Here is a 16,473-nt window from a genome sequence, read left to right on the forward strand (position 1 = left end):
TAGAAACGACTGAATTACCCCGCTGTGGTCCCTCTGCCTACCCTGGCCGGGCTCTTCCTACACTGGCAACTTGACAGGTTGGGACGCAGGTGAGATAGGTGCCCTATTAAAGGGTCACCTGAAAGGCACTGCAGGCTCTGTCCTGAAGACATTGCCAGATTGGCAGTGCAGACCTGAGTGGAAGAAATGGTCTCCTGGCCCTCAGCAGTTAAAAGGAACCTCACCTGGGACTGTCACTTTTACCTGGAACGATGCTAAGTTAGCGCACATTCTGTGTAAGATTTGACGGGGTGCCAGGTGGTATTCTGGCTCCCTATCTCCAGGTCTCCAACACTGGGGGACAGTTGGACCTCTGCTTCCCCCCACTCCCCACTGATGGGGCTGTGAGCCTTTGAGTCATGGCCACCCCCGGAAGAGGGGCAGAGCCGGTATCGCTGAAAGTTCTCATGTGTAATCGTTGTACGACATTTCCATTCTTTGGCTCGTCGCCTTCTAAAATCGTTAATGTATGAAAGTGAGATCGTCTCAGCGTGGTGTCTCGTAAAGCACTGTGGTAGCTTAATGTAACGCAAAGTGCAACAGGACTAGGCATCCTAAGAAGTACATTTGGATCCCGGCTCGCTCCTTACTAAACGGTGACCTTGGGCAAGTCACTCCATCACTGGCCCCTTCTCTGACCGGGGTGAGTGACACCAGCCTCTGACAGGGCCATTAGGAGAACCAAGTGGGATTCCATGCATGGAAGCCTTTTGCAGAGTGTATAAAGTGAACGGAAGTCTTATTTTTGTATCGACTTTACGTGTTGAGTGAAGATCTTTAATGACTTGAAACAAACCCCAGAATTATTCACAACACTGTCCATCCACCCACACTTCCTAGTCTAAGTTTGGTGTGATCATCCAGCGCAATTTCTTGAGAACCCACTATGTTCCAAACAGTGTATTTTAAGAGGCAGTGGGTGTGGAGACTTCCTTGAAAAGAATTCTTTTTTTCTTTTTTTTGTGTTGGTAAAAGTTTCTGACCCAGGGGCCCTCTCCGGCAAGTTTGGATCGTAGATATTAAGGCCTCCTCATCTGCCCCGGTGATGTGGTTGAATCTGTAATCGTCTTGTCAGCAGTTTTACTCCCGAGAAAAGAGCTCCTGGCGGGCATTTCGCCAAGGTCATGGCCTCTGAGCCTGAGAGACAATATGTTTTATCTGAACTAACATGAACAACATCTTTTTATTTGAAAATGATCAAAAATGTGTCTGCCACACACTGAGTGCTGAGAAATTATATTTGTCCAATTCAGTACACTTGAGTATGTGTCGTGTACCTCCTGCATAAAAGTCTTATCTTGTCGGTCAGTCTGCTACTCATTTGTTGGGAGGATTTACCCAGACTACTGACAGCAGAGTTTATTTGTACTGACTTCTGTAAAATCCCAGGTAGCTTGCCCCTTGATGCAATGAATGCCTCATTGGTATTTTGGCCTGAACTTTACTCTCAGTGTCCCCATGGTTAACGGACAGAGGAAGGGGCAGCCTGGTGTCAGGCAAAGAAGAGGTTCTGGAGTCCAGCAGGTCTGAGCTTGTGAGTTTGAACCCTGTTACCTATGTAACCTAGAAGGATCTCAGTGCCTCTTGAATGAGGGTTCCACACAGGAATGAATGTAACACTCCTGGCACCATAGCTTGCATGTATTAGATGCTCCGTAAATAATGGTTATGAGTTACGATGGTAAAGTTTGGTTTCATTGTGTAGAGTTCAGCTCTCCTGTGTTGCTAAGACTATCAGCGGGTGAGGGGGAGCGAGGAAACTGCCAGTCGATGGAGTGTCCTTGAGCCACGTTCTGTGCTTGAAAGGGAAGCTTTGGCTTGGAGCTGTCCTGCGTAACGCCTGAGGAGGGCTTCATTCATCCACTTGGGAGATGAAAGACTGTGAACAGCTGTGCTGAGGATGTCTCAGGGCTCCGCCACCTTGGGAGGGAGCGGGCGGCCCCCCCCAGAGCTCCTCGCGGGGACGTGGCGCTGGTGCTAAGGTTTGTGTGCTGGTCCAGCTTCTGACACCCTCTTCCCGCCGTGGTATATGGAGTGGGATTGACAGAAGACAGAGCTCCTGGCCCCTGAGCACCTCTGCGGGGGTTCATTTCAGCCTGATTGCGAGTTGCCAACTCTCCCATCACTTTTCAGGGGAGGAAGTCAACCTAAGGAGATTAGGTGACAGGGTCTCACGACTGGATTGAAGTCCAGGTCTTCTGACCCACAGACCAGGGTCCTTTCTTCAGAAGCAAACCCACACCACACTGCCTCCCCATGTTCAAACAGGTTTCAGCTCACGTGCTCTCAGATTTTAACATCAAAACCCCCCAGTTCTGGTACAGAAGCCAAACAGGGTGGTGGGCTGAAAAGAAAATAGTAACTGTCCACTACCGTGGCCCGAATCAGCAGTCCCTGAGAGAGATGACCAAAGGCGACTTTATTTTTTATTTGTATGTTTTTAAATTGAAGTATAGTTGATTTACAATGTTGTGTTAACTTCTGCTGCCGTACAGCAAACTGATTCAGTTATACATATATATACCTTCTTTTTCATGTTCTTTTCCATTACGGTTTATCACAGGATATCGAATATAGTTCCCTATGCTATACAGTAGGACCTTGTTTTTTATTCATTCTATGTATAATAATTTGCATCTGCTAATCCCAACCTCCCACTCCATCTCCCCGCCACCTTCCCCTCGGCAACAAGTCTGTTCTCTACGTCTGAGTCTATTTCTGTTTCGTAGGTAAGTTCATTTGTGTCATATTTTAGATTCCATATGTAAGTGATATCGTATGGTATTGTCTTTGTCTGACTTGCTTCACTTAGTATGATAATCTCTAGTTCTATGTTGCTGCAAATGGCATTACTTTTTTTATGGCTGAGTAGTATTCCATTGTATATATGTACAACATCTTCTTTATCCATTCTGTCGATGGACATTTAGGTTGTTTCCATATCTTGGCTATTGTGAATAGTGCTGCTGTGAACATAGGGGTGCATGTATCTTTTTGAATTATAGTTTTGTCTGCATATATATGCCCAGGAGTGGGATTGCTGGATCATATGGTAGCTCTGTTTGTAGTTTTTTGAGGAACTTTCATACTGTTTTCCACAGTGGCTGCACCAACTTACATTCCCACCAACTGTGTATTAGCGTTCCCTTTTCGCCACACCCTCTCCGGCTTTCGTTACTTGTAGACATTTTAATGATGGCCATTCTGACTGGTGTGAGGTGATATACCTCATCGCAGTTTTGATTTGCATTTCTCTAATAATTAGCGATGTTGAGCATCTTTTCGTGTGCCTGTTGGCCATCTGTATGTCTTTTTTGGAGACATGCCAAAGATGACTTTAGAAGGCTGTATCCCTGAGGACCTTCTTGCTTGGATAAACAAGTTAATAGGATTGGTGATTTCAGCAAGATAAAGGGTGCAGCACGATCAGAAGAAGATCTTGAGTTCCTATAAAAGTTGTGTTGATTTTTAAAATTTTGTTTCGTTTTACACTTAGTTTAAATGGTTCAGGGATAATAAATATGTTCCCTGAGCTGAGAACTGACATCAGCATCCAGAGATTCCTAACCTTTGGTCACAGATTCCTTTGCGAATCAGATGAAACATTTGGATCTTTTGGGATCAGCACAAGAGACCACCCTTTTGCATATCATTTCAGGGGATCCACGGGTCCTCCAAGGTCCATCGAGAAGCTTCTGGTTAAGAACCTCAGGTTCATTATTTTCTTTAATTAACTTTTATTGGAGTATAGTTGCTTTACAATGTTGTGTTAGCTTCTACTGCACAGCAAAATGAATCAACCATACGTATACATAACACCCCCTCCCTTCTGGATTTCCCATCCGTTTAGGACAACACAGTGCATTAAGTGCATTAACTCCACTTAATGCACTGTGGTGTCCTAAACCGGAGGGAAATCCAAAAGGGAGGGGATGTTATGTGTGTTTCCCTCAGTTGTCTATTTTATACATAGTATCAATAGTGTATATGTGTGTGTTCCCCTCAGTTGTCTATTTTATACATAGTATCAATAGTGTATATGTATCAATCCCAATCTCCCAGTTCCTCCCACCCCACTCCCTTCCCCCTTGGTACCCATACATTTGAAGACCCTTAGGTTAATTCTTCGTGAAACAAGATATTTTCATATAAAATCCATTTAAAAAAACCTCTCTTCTTTCGCGGCTCCTGTTTGATGCTTCTTTTTTGCCTTCCTTTTGATTTTTCTTTTTCTGCCACGTAAGTTAAGCAATGAGGTATTTATTTTGGAAAACAGCCCATCCATTTCAACAAGAATATCCCTCTTCTTTGCCAAGATCTTCTTTTGAGGAGTGGGAGGGTGAGAAGGTAGCTGAGACATGGCTTGTATCAGAAGTTCTCAGACTCCTTTATACTCTTAAAAAGTGTTACAGACTCCAAAGGGCTTCTGTCCGTGTGGGTTATATCTATAAATATTTATCACATTAGAAACTGAAACAGAAATGTAAAAAAAAACTTGTTAATTCATCTTAAAATAGCAATAAACCATTACATGTTCACATAAATAACTTTATTTTTTAAATTTTATTTTCTAAAATTAAAAAAAAAGCCAGAAGAAGGGCATTGTTTTGTATTTTTGCAAATCTCTACAATTTCTGGCTTATCAGAAGACACTAGAGTCTCATATCTGCTTCTGCATTCACTCTCTTGCGACATGCTCTTTTGGTTGGACTATATGAGGAAAGCCTGGCTTCGAACAGATAGTTGGTAAAGGGAGGACCTTAGGGACCCCCTGAAATTATTTAAGGACCCCTGGTCCTCACTTGGAGAGCTGTTTATTTATGCTAATATAGGTTGGGGAGGCCCAAGCCTTTGAAAATCACATTCTTAGTTTAGTCCGTGAGGAGAGGAGCCTCTGTGTCCCTCAGTGTAAGTCGTGTCCCACAGTAACGTGCCATTGCTGGTTTCCCAGCATAACTGAGGAGGATAAAGGGCTGGGACCGGGAGCTTGGAGGCCTCCCAGCCAGCCTGCTGTGCAGCCCTGGGAGCATCTCCACGGATCCGCAGGGCAGAACTTAGGAAACGCCCACCAGCTTTTCTCTCTGTTGGGGCCCAGTGTGCTTTGAACTTCCTGTTGACAGAATATCTAGTTTGGGCCATAAAACAGCCCAATATGTCTTTCTCACTTTCTCTCCTTTTAAAAAGATGAAAGAAAAAACATGTAAGTGAGCTCTGGTTGTCTCCATAAAAGACGTAATAAACGCGGATGGCTGGAAGATGTGGAAGTCAAGCTTTCCAGTTGGGGCTCAGTTGTGACTTCAGCTGGAGTTGAGCGCGAGTTGAGCCTGGAAATGACTACACCGTTAAATCAAACTAAAATGTGTTCCATGAGAAACGCTTTTCTTGGTTGGAGAGGAGGGTGGAAGATGAACAGCAGTTAAATTGTTCAACAGTGTTTGTGGGTTTTTTTTTGGAAGTGCCTACGCCATGCCAGACACTATTCTTGGTGCTTGGAATGCATCAAGAAGAGATCCCTGAGCTCAGGAAGTTAGTTGGGGTGAAGTGGAGGTGTGTCTGCAGCAAACAGTCGGCATAACAAGTACATGGCATGCTATGGGGAAAAGAGAGCAAGGTGACGAAGACCAGGCAGTGAGGAATGCGCGGCAATTCCGGATCAGGTGGTTGGGTCGGGCCCCGCCCCTCGGGATGGGCAGACTTGGGTAGGGATTTGGAAGGGAGATGGGAATTGGCCATTGATTTGAAAGGTGGGAGTGTGCCCTGCACCTTTGAGGAAGAACAAAGAAGCCAACGTGGCTGGAGCAGAGTTGGGCGGGGGGTGGGGGTGGGGGGGGGATGCTGCAGAGAAGCGGCACGGGGATTGGAGGAGGGAAAGAGAAGGCTTCCAGCTGTGGGAAGAGGGACTTTGAGCTGAACCTTGAAGGATCAGTGTTCCTGGAATTCCTGGACGCAAGAAAAGTTGGGAGCATACACCGGCATGAGTTCTTCAGTTTCACTGGTGGCTGCGTGCATCCAAAGGTCCAGTGCTAAGACTGGACGTTGGTGGAGGGCCTGGATGGACAGCCTTGGGGGCCCTCACCTTTGCTCCTGGGAGACTTACCCAGCCATGGCATGCAGGATGGATTGATGGGCGGAAGGTAGTTAGAACAGAGAGTCTGTGGCTGAACCAGGGATGCGGCACTAGGAAAAGAAGAAAAGGGACTAGGGATGTGATATATCCTGAGGTCCTGAGGAGGGGAAGGGTGACGACAGGGTTTGAGACATGCACATAGAAAAACAGAGGAAAGGAGAGAAGATGATTCACGGACTTAGACACAGAGCTGTCTCCAATCTGGAGTCACCTGAGGCAACATTTCAAGCATTTGCCAACTTACTTCTGAGACTCTTCTGGGCAGCAGTAAGAACTTCAGCAGTTGTAATTGAGAGAAATTTTGAGTCACTCCGTTGTGAATCATTAGAGAGGATGGGACTGAGTGCTGGAAACTTTAAAGGGCATGGAGATTTTGCCTGAGGAAGGAAAGAGGAAGGAAATAGAAACAGGGTTTTAGAAATGTCTCAAAGGGAGCTGGGACACATGTAAAGAGGCTAAGAGTGGGAGGTCAAGAGGTACAGTTTACAAACTTCGGAATCAAAAATTCAAAATGGGGTCTCCCCTGGTGGCGCAGTGGTTGAGAGTCCGCCTGCCGATGCGGGGGACGCGGGTTCGTGCCCCGGTCCGGGAGGATCCCACATGCCGCGGAGCGGCTGGGCCCGTGAGCCATGGCCGCTGAGCCTGCGCGTCCGGAGCCTGTGCTCCGTGGCGGGAGGGGCCGCAGCAGTGAGAGGCCCGCGTACCGCAAAAAAAAAAAAAAAAAAAAAAAAAAAAAAAAAAAAAAATTCAAAATGGCACTGGCTCTTTGTGTAGAGAGAGGAAAGAAGAAAACCTTACAGTGATGGCAAATGGATGCTACCGTATTTCTGTAAATCATCAGTGGCAATTGTTAGTAGCAGAGCCTAGCAGTTACTTACAGCATAGGAAACATCATTTTCTTAGTTTATTCTGCAGTTTTGCGAATGTGAAAATAATTCAAGGGGATTACGTTGGCTCGCACCAGCCTTGGTGGGCCTGTGTATTTTTCCCATGAGACCTTGTTTTTCCCAAGTTCCTCAGCAACACCCATTCTTTCATGTTAGTGCAGGAAGCTAGTAAGTGAGGTCAGGCAGCGTCTTCTCTCCTTGGGCTGAGATGTAAGTAAGGCTGAGGATGGACATGACAGTAATTAGAGTTAACACTCTTGTGCAGGTACTGTGTGCTGGGCACCATTCTAGAAACTTGTGTTACCTCAATCTCACATCTTACAAAGTGTCTTACAAAGTAAATATTGTTGCTATTCCCATTACACAGGTGAGGAGACTGAGGCATGGATTGGTTCAAAATAACTTGCCCAGACATGACATTTGCTGTATTGAGATTACCACGGGAGGGCATACGAAGAGTATAGTAGAGTGTAGTACTGAGCGTACCAAGGAGAGAATGTTGGAAACCAAAGACAGTGCTTATGTGTGTGCATGTGTGGCGGAGGGGCGTCCTTAGATTTGGGGGATAAGATGAAGATGATAAGCCAGAGGGGGAATATTTTAGAATTTAACGAGGCAGAAATTGTTCTAATTCAAGGCTTCTGAAGGTCAAAATCTCCTCCCCCAGGGATATCCCTGGTGGCCCAGTGGTTAAGAATCCATACGTCCACTGCAGGGGGCGTGGGTTCTATCCCTGGTTGGGGAATTAAGATCCCGCGTGCCTCGTGGCATGGCCAAAAAAAAAAAAAAAAAATCTCCTCCCCCCATTGAAATTCTGTGAACTCTTTTCTTCTGTATTTACCTTCTCTCTACAGGTGTATTGAAGCAAAGCTGGATTCAACGGGGAAATTAAACAAAGTGACCAACATACCAGTTTCTAACTGCATTCGACTTGTAACTACAAGTTGCCAATTGACCCTCCTGGTCCCTGACTTGTCCCAGGGCCCTTGAACTTTGTGGCTAATTAGCTCTTCAAAATTGTGTCCACACATCTTTAGCACAGCAAACCTGTCCCTCAGAGTCTTTCTGAATTCCCTGGTGGAAACAACTTGAGCCTTTGCCACAATGTGTCTTTAGCCTATGTTCATGCTGGGTGACCCTCCTCCAGTTTTCAAGGCAGTGAAGACAGGCTTTGAATTTACCTCTTGCTGCCTCCACTTTAGCACCAGAGCTCATTTCAGCATTTGCTGCCTGGCTAAAATGACAAAGAAAACTCTTGCCTGGCAGCTGTCGAATGTTTGGGGCAACAGCTGACCACTTGTGCATCCAATGGGAAAGTGCATGCATTCATGCTGGGAGACTGCCAGTGGAATGGAAATCGGTGAGTGCCCGAAGAATCTGGCTTGGGAGGACTTGTCCAGGAAGAGCAGGATTGAAGAGCCTCTGTATTCCGTGAATGTTGTTTATAATTGGAAGCCTCTTCTGTGGAGTGGTTCTAACATGGGGAGTTTATTTTGAGCTAGTTTTAGGAAATCTTTGGCTGGATCATGCACCATGTTGGGAGTTACTTCTGTGTCTAGCTAGGGTCTTACCATTTCCCTTGATCTCCTCTGACTTTTGCTTTAAGTTTCAGTATTTGGTTAAATATTCTAGGACTGATCGTATGCTAAGACATCTAACTAGAGAAGAAGGAACGTGCCTCGCATTTGCAATAAAGACTGCTGGGCTTCCGTGGGAATTTTCCCTGGGGTTGATCATCTGGATTTCTTGCCTTTGGAAGAGTGGGGTGGTTGACAGGGGCTTTTTTTTTTCTTTTTGCGGTACGCGGGCCTCTCACTGTTGTGGCCTCTCCCGTTGCGGAGCACAGGCTCCGGACGCACAGGCTCAGCGGCCATGGCTCACGGGCCCAGCCGCTCCGCGGCATGTGGGATCCTCCTGGACCGGGGCATGAACCCGCGTCCCCCGCATCGGCAGGCGGACTCTCAACCACTGCGTCACCAGGGAAGCCCTACAGGGGCTTTTAAGTGTGGGGAGAGTCAGGTTTCTCGTGTGTGAAGTGTCCTTGAGACGGAGGTCGGTAGGAGGAGGAGCCCTTCGGAAAGGTGCACCAGGAATGTTTGCATCACAGTGATGCTGTCTTTCTTCTGAGCTGTTGGAAGCTGTGTCACAGTGGTGTGCATCCTGCCATTTGAGAAGGATGGGCCTTTAGGATGCAGCCTTGGAGCGCTCTTTCAGTGTGTGAACCTCGTGCCTCTACATCAGTGTATCTGTCTTTGGTTTGTTCTAGAGATTCTGAGACCTGTTAACTTGTAATTCTCGTGTGGCACTTAGGCATCTGGAGCCCTGCTGTAGATGACTGTCTCCCACACTCAAGGTGTAGGGGGATGTGGAGTCCCGTTGACCATTCAGGTGTGGAGCAATGCCTCTGGCTGGGTGGACATCATTTCCCACAATGCTGGAGCACGGGTTTCTGGGTATTTGGCACATCCCAAGCTTCATGACCAAATAGAGGCTGGAGCTGGGCAGCCACCGTCTGTTTCTGGACAGGCTGGGTCACATATCAGTGGGAGGATGTGTACCACTTAGCCTGCTTAACCACTGTGGAAGCCAGGTGGAGCTGGCTTGGATCACAGATCCGGGAGCATTCTCCAGTGGCTACGCTCCCAAAGTGTGCCAGCTCCGCTGGGGCCAGCAGGCCTCTTAACCTGGAGTAATCACTTCTTTGCTCGATTTAATGGTCGTCCCAGAGTTGAATACACACAGCCTGGGCCAGTGCAGGGTTGCAGTGTCAGTTGGTATGAGCACGTGTTCAAGCCTGACAAAGAGGTGAGTGTCTATTGAGGCCTCAACTCTTAGCTGCAGTAGAGACATCAAGGCATTCTGTAGGAGTTCATGGTTTGTGGGCATGTAGTAGACTGTTAAGAGACATGCCTGTCCAGTGTCTGCCTCTGTTTCCCTCATCTTCTTTTTCATCTTCTCCTTCTCCTTCCATCCACTTTTGAGTCTGAGCTCTTTGCTGGGGCACTCAAGGCATATAGATGCACAGTCACTCAGTTGTGCTGGGAAAACCTAGAAGGGGCACTGTTGAGAAACAGAAGGGAAGGCATGGAGTTGACTATTGAGACAGGATCCAGTCAGGTGCTCCCTGCGGCTGAGCCATGGGGCCATCTTGTCCAGTGGAAAAGGTCGTTGGAGGCATGGGCTCCAACCTCCAATCCACCACCTTCCAGACTTGTGACTTTCTGAACCTCAGCATCTCCATGCATTCACCAAGGGGACGGTTTGGCAAGGTTCCTTCCTGTTCCAGAGCTCTGGGAATTACAAGATGCCTGGAATCAATTTCTCCTTTTTGTTCTGAAGTCTTTCTCTTATGACCTAGAGAGGATACCTGTGTAGCTGATCTTACAGAGGAGCAGCTCATCTCTTTTCATTTTTGAGGCGAGTTTATAGCTGGTTTTGTCACTTCTTCCAGAGAAGGACTGAGGCATGTGAAAATGAATCCAGATGTTGGTGAGAATCACACAAACTCCGCAGCTCCCACCACCCATGGTTATCTTGAATAATCACTGATGGCCAAATTTACTTATTAGATCAAAAGGGATGTGTATGGTAAATGTCCTTGCCAGAGAGAAATGTGGGTTGGTAACAGCACTCTCCTGTTTGTGTAGAGGACTTTGACCTACTAGATCTGGGTCCTTGATGACCATCGGTGGAGGGTAACAGGCAGGACAGCAGATGGCCAAGTGACAGAACCAGTAATCACAGGGTCTGCGTCTGAGCCGCATCCATGGTTTCTTTGACACTCTTGAGTCCCTCTACATCCCAGGGACCTAAACTGCATCGCAAATGTCGTTGGTCCTTAGAAACTCGCTTAACCACTTCCTGCTACTATGTCCCTTCTTACCTCCTCCTTGTTTTTTCTTTTCTTTTTTCAAATTTTTTTTTACTGTTCTTTTAAAATTAATTAATTAATTTATTTATTTTTGGCTGTGTTGGGTCTTCGTTTCTGTGCGAGGGCTTTCTCTAGTTACAGCAAGTGGAGGGCCACTCTTCATCACGGTGCGCGGGCCTCTCACTGTTGCAGCCTCTCTTGTTGTGGAGCACAGGCTCCAGACGCGCAGGCTCAGTAGTTGTGGCTCACGGGCCCAGTTGCTCCACGGCATGTGGGATCTTCCCAGACCAGGGCTCGAACCCGTGTCCCCTGCATTGGCAGGCAGATTCTCAACCACTGTGCCACCAAGGAAGCCCTTCTTTTTTTTTTTTTAAATAAACTTTTTATTTTAGAACAGCTTTAGAATTACATAAACATTGCAAAGATAGTAGAAAGGGTTCCCATATACCACACACCCAGTTAACCTTGAGCTCTTGGCCGAGGTGGTATTTGCCAGGTTTTTCCACTGTCAGATTTCTACCCTTTGCACACTGTACTCCTTGTTGTGTGTTTTTGTGTTTTTTGAAGGTGTACGATGTGATGATTTAATATATGTATATAGTGTGAAATGATTACCAAAATCAATTTAATTAACATATCCATCACTCACATAATTACCCCTTCCTCCCTCCCGCCCTTCCTTCCTTTATCTCTCTCTCTCTTTCTTTCTTTTGTGGTGAGAACACTTACGATCTACTTTCCTAGCAAATTTCAAGGATACAACATGGTATCATTAACTAGAGTCATCAGGCTATATATCAGATCCGCAGAACTTGTTATAATAACTAAAAGTTTGTAACCTTCACCAATGTCTCCCCATTTCTCCGGGCCCTCACCCTCTGGCAACCACCATTCTACCCTCTGGTTCTGTGAGTTTTACATTTTTACGTTCCACATAGAAGTCAATCACACAGTATTTGTCTTTCTGTGTCTCCTTTGCTTGTTTTCATGTCTGGCTATGCCCATTTTACGTTGCTCACTTAGGACCTATTCATGACGCACGTGAACTCTGAGGGCCCTAATTTAGAATTGACCAGGTGAGATGTGCGGAGACATGGGCACAGCACCTGTCTGGGCCTCGTGCAGGGTGATATTAGTATGTGGCTTGTCTCGTTCTGCCTACCCTGCCACTGCCTCTCATCAAAGATTTGAACGCAAAGCATTGAGTTATATGGCAATCGGAATAGCCCGTTAGTTTTTACATTTTCAAACCATAATTAACTATGTATGAGACTAAAGGCTTAACAAGAGGTTAAGCCCCCAAACCACATATTACTTTGCTGTCTCTTCCTATGTCAGACTCACGTTCCGATTCTCTCCCTTTGAGAAAAACCAGTCTAATTTCTTATCCATGAGACTGTCGAGCTGTGCTGTCCAGTACTGCTCTCATTTTCCTCCCTTGATGACTACCATTATTCAATCATTGTTTTTGGAAATGCCTTTAGCACTTCAGAGCAATTAAGATTCTGATTTAAGAACAGATCTTCCTGTCCCGGAAATGTTCAACACGCAAGCAGGCGCAGTGCTTTGGAAGTTCCAAATGTTTTTAAACTGGGAATTGATACCCGCCACCTCCTGGCAGTGCCCCAAGCTGTTCCTTGGCCCAGGGGCGGTGAGTAGCTTGCTTCGGGCTCCTAGCATCCCAGCTTTGAAAGGGCAAGGTAATTGGAGAGCCTGCATGGGAGCTGTGAGCCCCACAGACTTTTTTAGCTCAATGTGAGAAGTGAGAAGCTGCTTGTTTTCAAGAAGCAAAGCTGATTGGAGCCTGAGGACTCTTCCCTGCTCCTGGGCTGTGGGTCCTTGCTGGGTGAGTGGGTGAGGTAGCACCCTAGTTTTCTTTTTAGTCACCAGATTATAGAATAGACCCCTAACTAGGCCCTTTGTTAAAAAAAAAAAAAGTTATCAGTAAAGACTTCATTATCCCTTGGAACCCCCTACTTCTGGAATAACTCATCAGTCAGCAGAATATCCTAGAGCTCCAGGCAGGCTGACGAGGGTGAGGGTGCAGAGCTCACTCAGCAGGGCAGTGGGAGCATCTCAGTAGCTGATTTGCCAATTACCTGAAAGTCAGATAATTGATAAGTTTTCTGAAATCTTGCTTGCTTTCTGAAAAATGTTTCTTGAACATTCCAAATTGTTGGCATTCATACCGGGGCAGCTTCATGGTTTTCCTGAGCTGCTCTGCGGGCACGTTGGGTTTGTGCGGGTCAGGGGGGTGAGGAGTAATTGGTCCGGGAGAGGCTGGGAGCAGTGATGCCCTGTGGGTTGCCTGCAGCTACACAGCCCCTGGCTGGACCGACAGAAGCCCCTGGGTTACTTCCCTGCATGATGCATGTCTTCTTTTTTCTCCCTTTCGGCTCCCAAGGATGTTAATGCGGGCGAGGGTAGCGAGTTTGCCGACAGTGGGATCGAAGGGGCCACCACCGACACGGACCTCCTGTCCAGGCGATCCAATGCCACCAACTCCAGCTACTCACCCCCCACCGGCCGCGCCTTTGTGGGCAGCGACAGCGGCAGCAGCTCCACCGGGGACGCAGCCCGCCAGGGGGTGTACGAGAATTTCCGACGGGAGCTGGAGATGAGCACCACCAACAGTGAGAGCCTGGAGGAGGCCGGCTCGGCGCACAGCGACGAGCAGAGCAGCGGTACCCTGAGCTCCCCGGGCCAGTCCGATATCCTGCTCACGGCCGCTCAGGGCACGGTGCGTAAGGCCGGAGCCCTGGCAGTCAAGAACTTCCTGGTGCACAAGAAGAACAAGAAGGTGGAGTCGGCCACCCGGAGGAAGTGGAAGCACTACTGGGTGTCCTTGAAAGGTGAGAGAGGGAGCATCCTTCCTGCAGTGCTGGGTACATCCTGTGCTCCGTGGTGCACCTGTGCAAATGATGTTTTTCAATTACATGGAACTTCTATTTCATGCTAATTTCAAAACTTATTTTGTGGTGGTAAGAATACTTAACGTGAGAGCTACCTTCTTAGCATAGTTTTGGGTGTACGTTACGGTATTGTTGACTAAGGCACGCAGTCGCACAGCACACCTAGAACATAATCATCTTATCTAGCTGAAACTTTGTCCCTTGATGAGTCACTCCCCATTTTCCTTCTCCACCAATGTTTTATTTTCTTAACTGTTTCACAGTTAAGCTATTGGAGCCTCTCGTCTAGTTTTCTCATATATACAGCTGGTTCTCCTGACAGTTTGAAAGGCTTGAGTTCTAAAAGAATATTTTTTTGGAATCATTCCAAAACAAGTGCCTCCCGAAGTGACTGTTTTGGAGGGAAAAATCACTGGTTTGAAGCTTATGAAATTGTCATTTGGGGGGTAAAAAATGATGGAATATTGCTAATTTCATGGGGCTCAACCCAGTGCTTAATGGAATGTCTGAGCCATCTATGTTTGTGAAAAAGTCACTGTTTTATGGTCAGACTTTGAATATTTGAGTGTGTGTGTGTATATATAGAGAGATATATATCTATATCATGTATATATATCTATATACAATGGTATATCTGTATACCATCGTCTTTCTTTTCATTAGTAAGCATAATACATTTATGTCTTGCTATTCACTATCGCTTTACACACACTTTAGAAGTATGTATATGTATTTTTGCACATCTGCATATATCTTGGTAGTGTAGAAATTGTAACACATTTGTGAGCTCTGTGTCTTAAAAAGAAAAACACTTCTCAAGACCGCTTAGAATCTTTGACACAAGATGGATTTGAAGCAGGGTTAGTACATGGCGGGATAGGTTAGACAGGTTAATAAGCATGAAGGATGGGTCCAGGAGGAAGAAGCCTGGGCTCAGCTGGTGTGGTGCACCCATGACTCCATCTGACCCTGGATTTCACCAACTGTGGCTGGTGCAGAACAGCCAATCCTAGAGGCATGGAACAGCCTAGAGCTCTGTGCAGTGGTGTAAACCCCCCAGGGACATGCAGGGTTTGGGTGGGCCCCATTACTAATGCTGCCAGCTGTTGCTTCAGTACCTGGTGAAACAGAAAGGGAGCATGTTAATTAGACTGTAGGTCTTGCTGCATGTCACTGAGACCCACAATGACAGTGCCTCAAGCAAGACAGAACTTTATTTCCCTTCCACCTAGCACAGGTGGAGCGTCTGAGAGTGATGGGCTGACTCTTTGCTGTTAAGTCATCCAGAAGCCAGAATTCCTTTTGTCATTGCTTAACTGTCCCTAGAGCATTGTGTTAGTCTGAATGATTAGGATAGCTCACCAGCGGGTCCAGGTTCCAGCAGAAAAATGGGGGAAGTGGAGGGTGTATCCCTCTGCACTGAGGATACAACCTGGAAATTGCCTGCATCTCTTCTGCTTCCATCGCATTGGCCACAAATGAGTCCAGCCTAGCTGCAAGGGAGGCAGGGATGGGCCCAGCTGAGCACTGGGGTTTCTATTACTGCAGAAGAAAGGGGGTTGTGTGTTTTAGGGAACAACCAACTGTCCCATAGAGGAGTCTTTCCTCTTAACAGCCAGTGCAGGGTAGCTTCCCCTACTGCCAAGAGCCTGTGTGTCTAATGTTGCTGCATGTTTAGGGTGGGATGCTGTCTTTCTCTTCATGTCTAGCTTTTAAGACTTGCTGGGTTATTTCATCTTGTTGCTCCACTTCCAAGGATGTCTCAGGAAGAGTCAGGTTCTTTCTCATGTCCTTTTCTCATTTGAAAAGTCTACCTTAGTGGTTTCAAAGTTTGAATAGATGTGGAGTTCTGGCAGCCATAGTATCTTCTGTGGAAAGATCACAGGAATTACTGATATTAAGCTTTAAATTTTATTTTCTATACTAAATCAGATACCATAATATAGTCTATATAAAGTGTATATGAAATTTTGAACACACATGTGAAATAAGAATATTGAATTTGAGCAAATTCTATCAGTTTACACATACGCACAGCACACTTTTTTTTTTTTAACATCTTTATTGGGGTATAATTGCTTTACAATGGTGTGTTAGTTTCTGCTTTATAACAAAGTGAATCAGTCATACACATACATATGTTCCCATATCTCTTCCCTCTTGCGTCTCCAGCACACTTTGCTTTTAGTTTTCCATCGTGAATTGGGAAAAGTGTATTTGATGTCATGGTCCTGCTTGTGAAACACAGATGTTCATTCTGTGGGAGCATTTTGGAGAACTGCTACTGTTTTTTTTTCACACGGGACCTGCCTTGGCTTAATTTAGAGGCACTACAGGGTCATGTCTGAGGGGCCCTGCTCTCTGCTCCTCCCCTGAATGTCCACACCACTGGACGCTGCAACCTCTGTTCCCTTTAGCAGCCCATCTTATTGTTCATTTTGTTAACTAATGCTGAGTTGTTAACAACATGATTAGAAGACCACCTGCAGTCACGGTCACCTGAGATGCTTCCTGGGTTATATCCATACCTGCTGAATCTCACAGTTTGGAGGTGGGGCCCTGTATTAGTCCCTGTACTAGAGCTGCTATAACAGAGTACCACAGACTGGGTGGCTTAAACCAAAGAACTTTATTTTC

At 46.3% G+C, this 16,473-nt stretch overlaps 1 protein-coding gene across 7 annotated transcripts in view; it reads left to right on the plus strand.

The window, feature by feature from the left end:
• Positions 1 to 16,473, plus strand: part of TIAM1 (TIAM Rac1 associated GEF 1) — a 397,588-nt gene that overhangs the window by 264,024 nt on the left and 117,091 nt on the right. For all 7 annotated transcript variants that reach the window (XM_030880742.2, XM_060297858.1, XM_060297860.1 and 4 more), the window contains one exon: positions 13,329 to 13,776. In XM_030880742.2, coding sequence (XP_030736602.1) covers positions 13,329 to 13,776 — 448 coding nt within the window. The remainder of the gene's footprint in view (positions 1 to 13,328; positions 13,777 to 16,473) is intronic.

Source organism: Globicephala melas, chromosome 4, assembly GCF_963455315.2.
Source record: "Globicephala melas chromosome 4, mGloMel1.2, whole genome shotgun sequence".
Classification (NCBI taxonomy): domain Eukaryota; kingdom Metazoa; phylum Chordata; class Mammalia; order Artiodactyla; family Delphinidae; genus Globicephala; species Globicephala melas.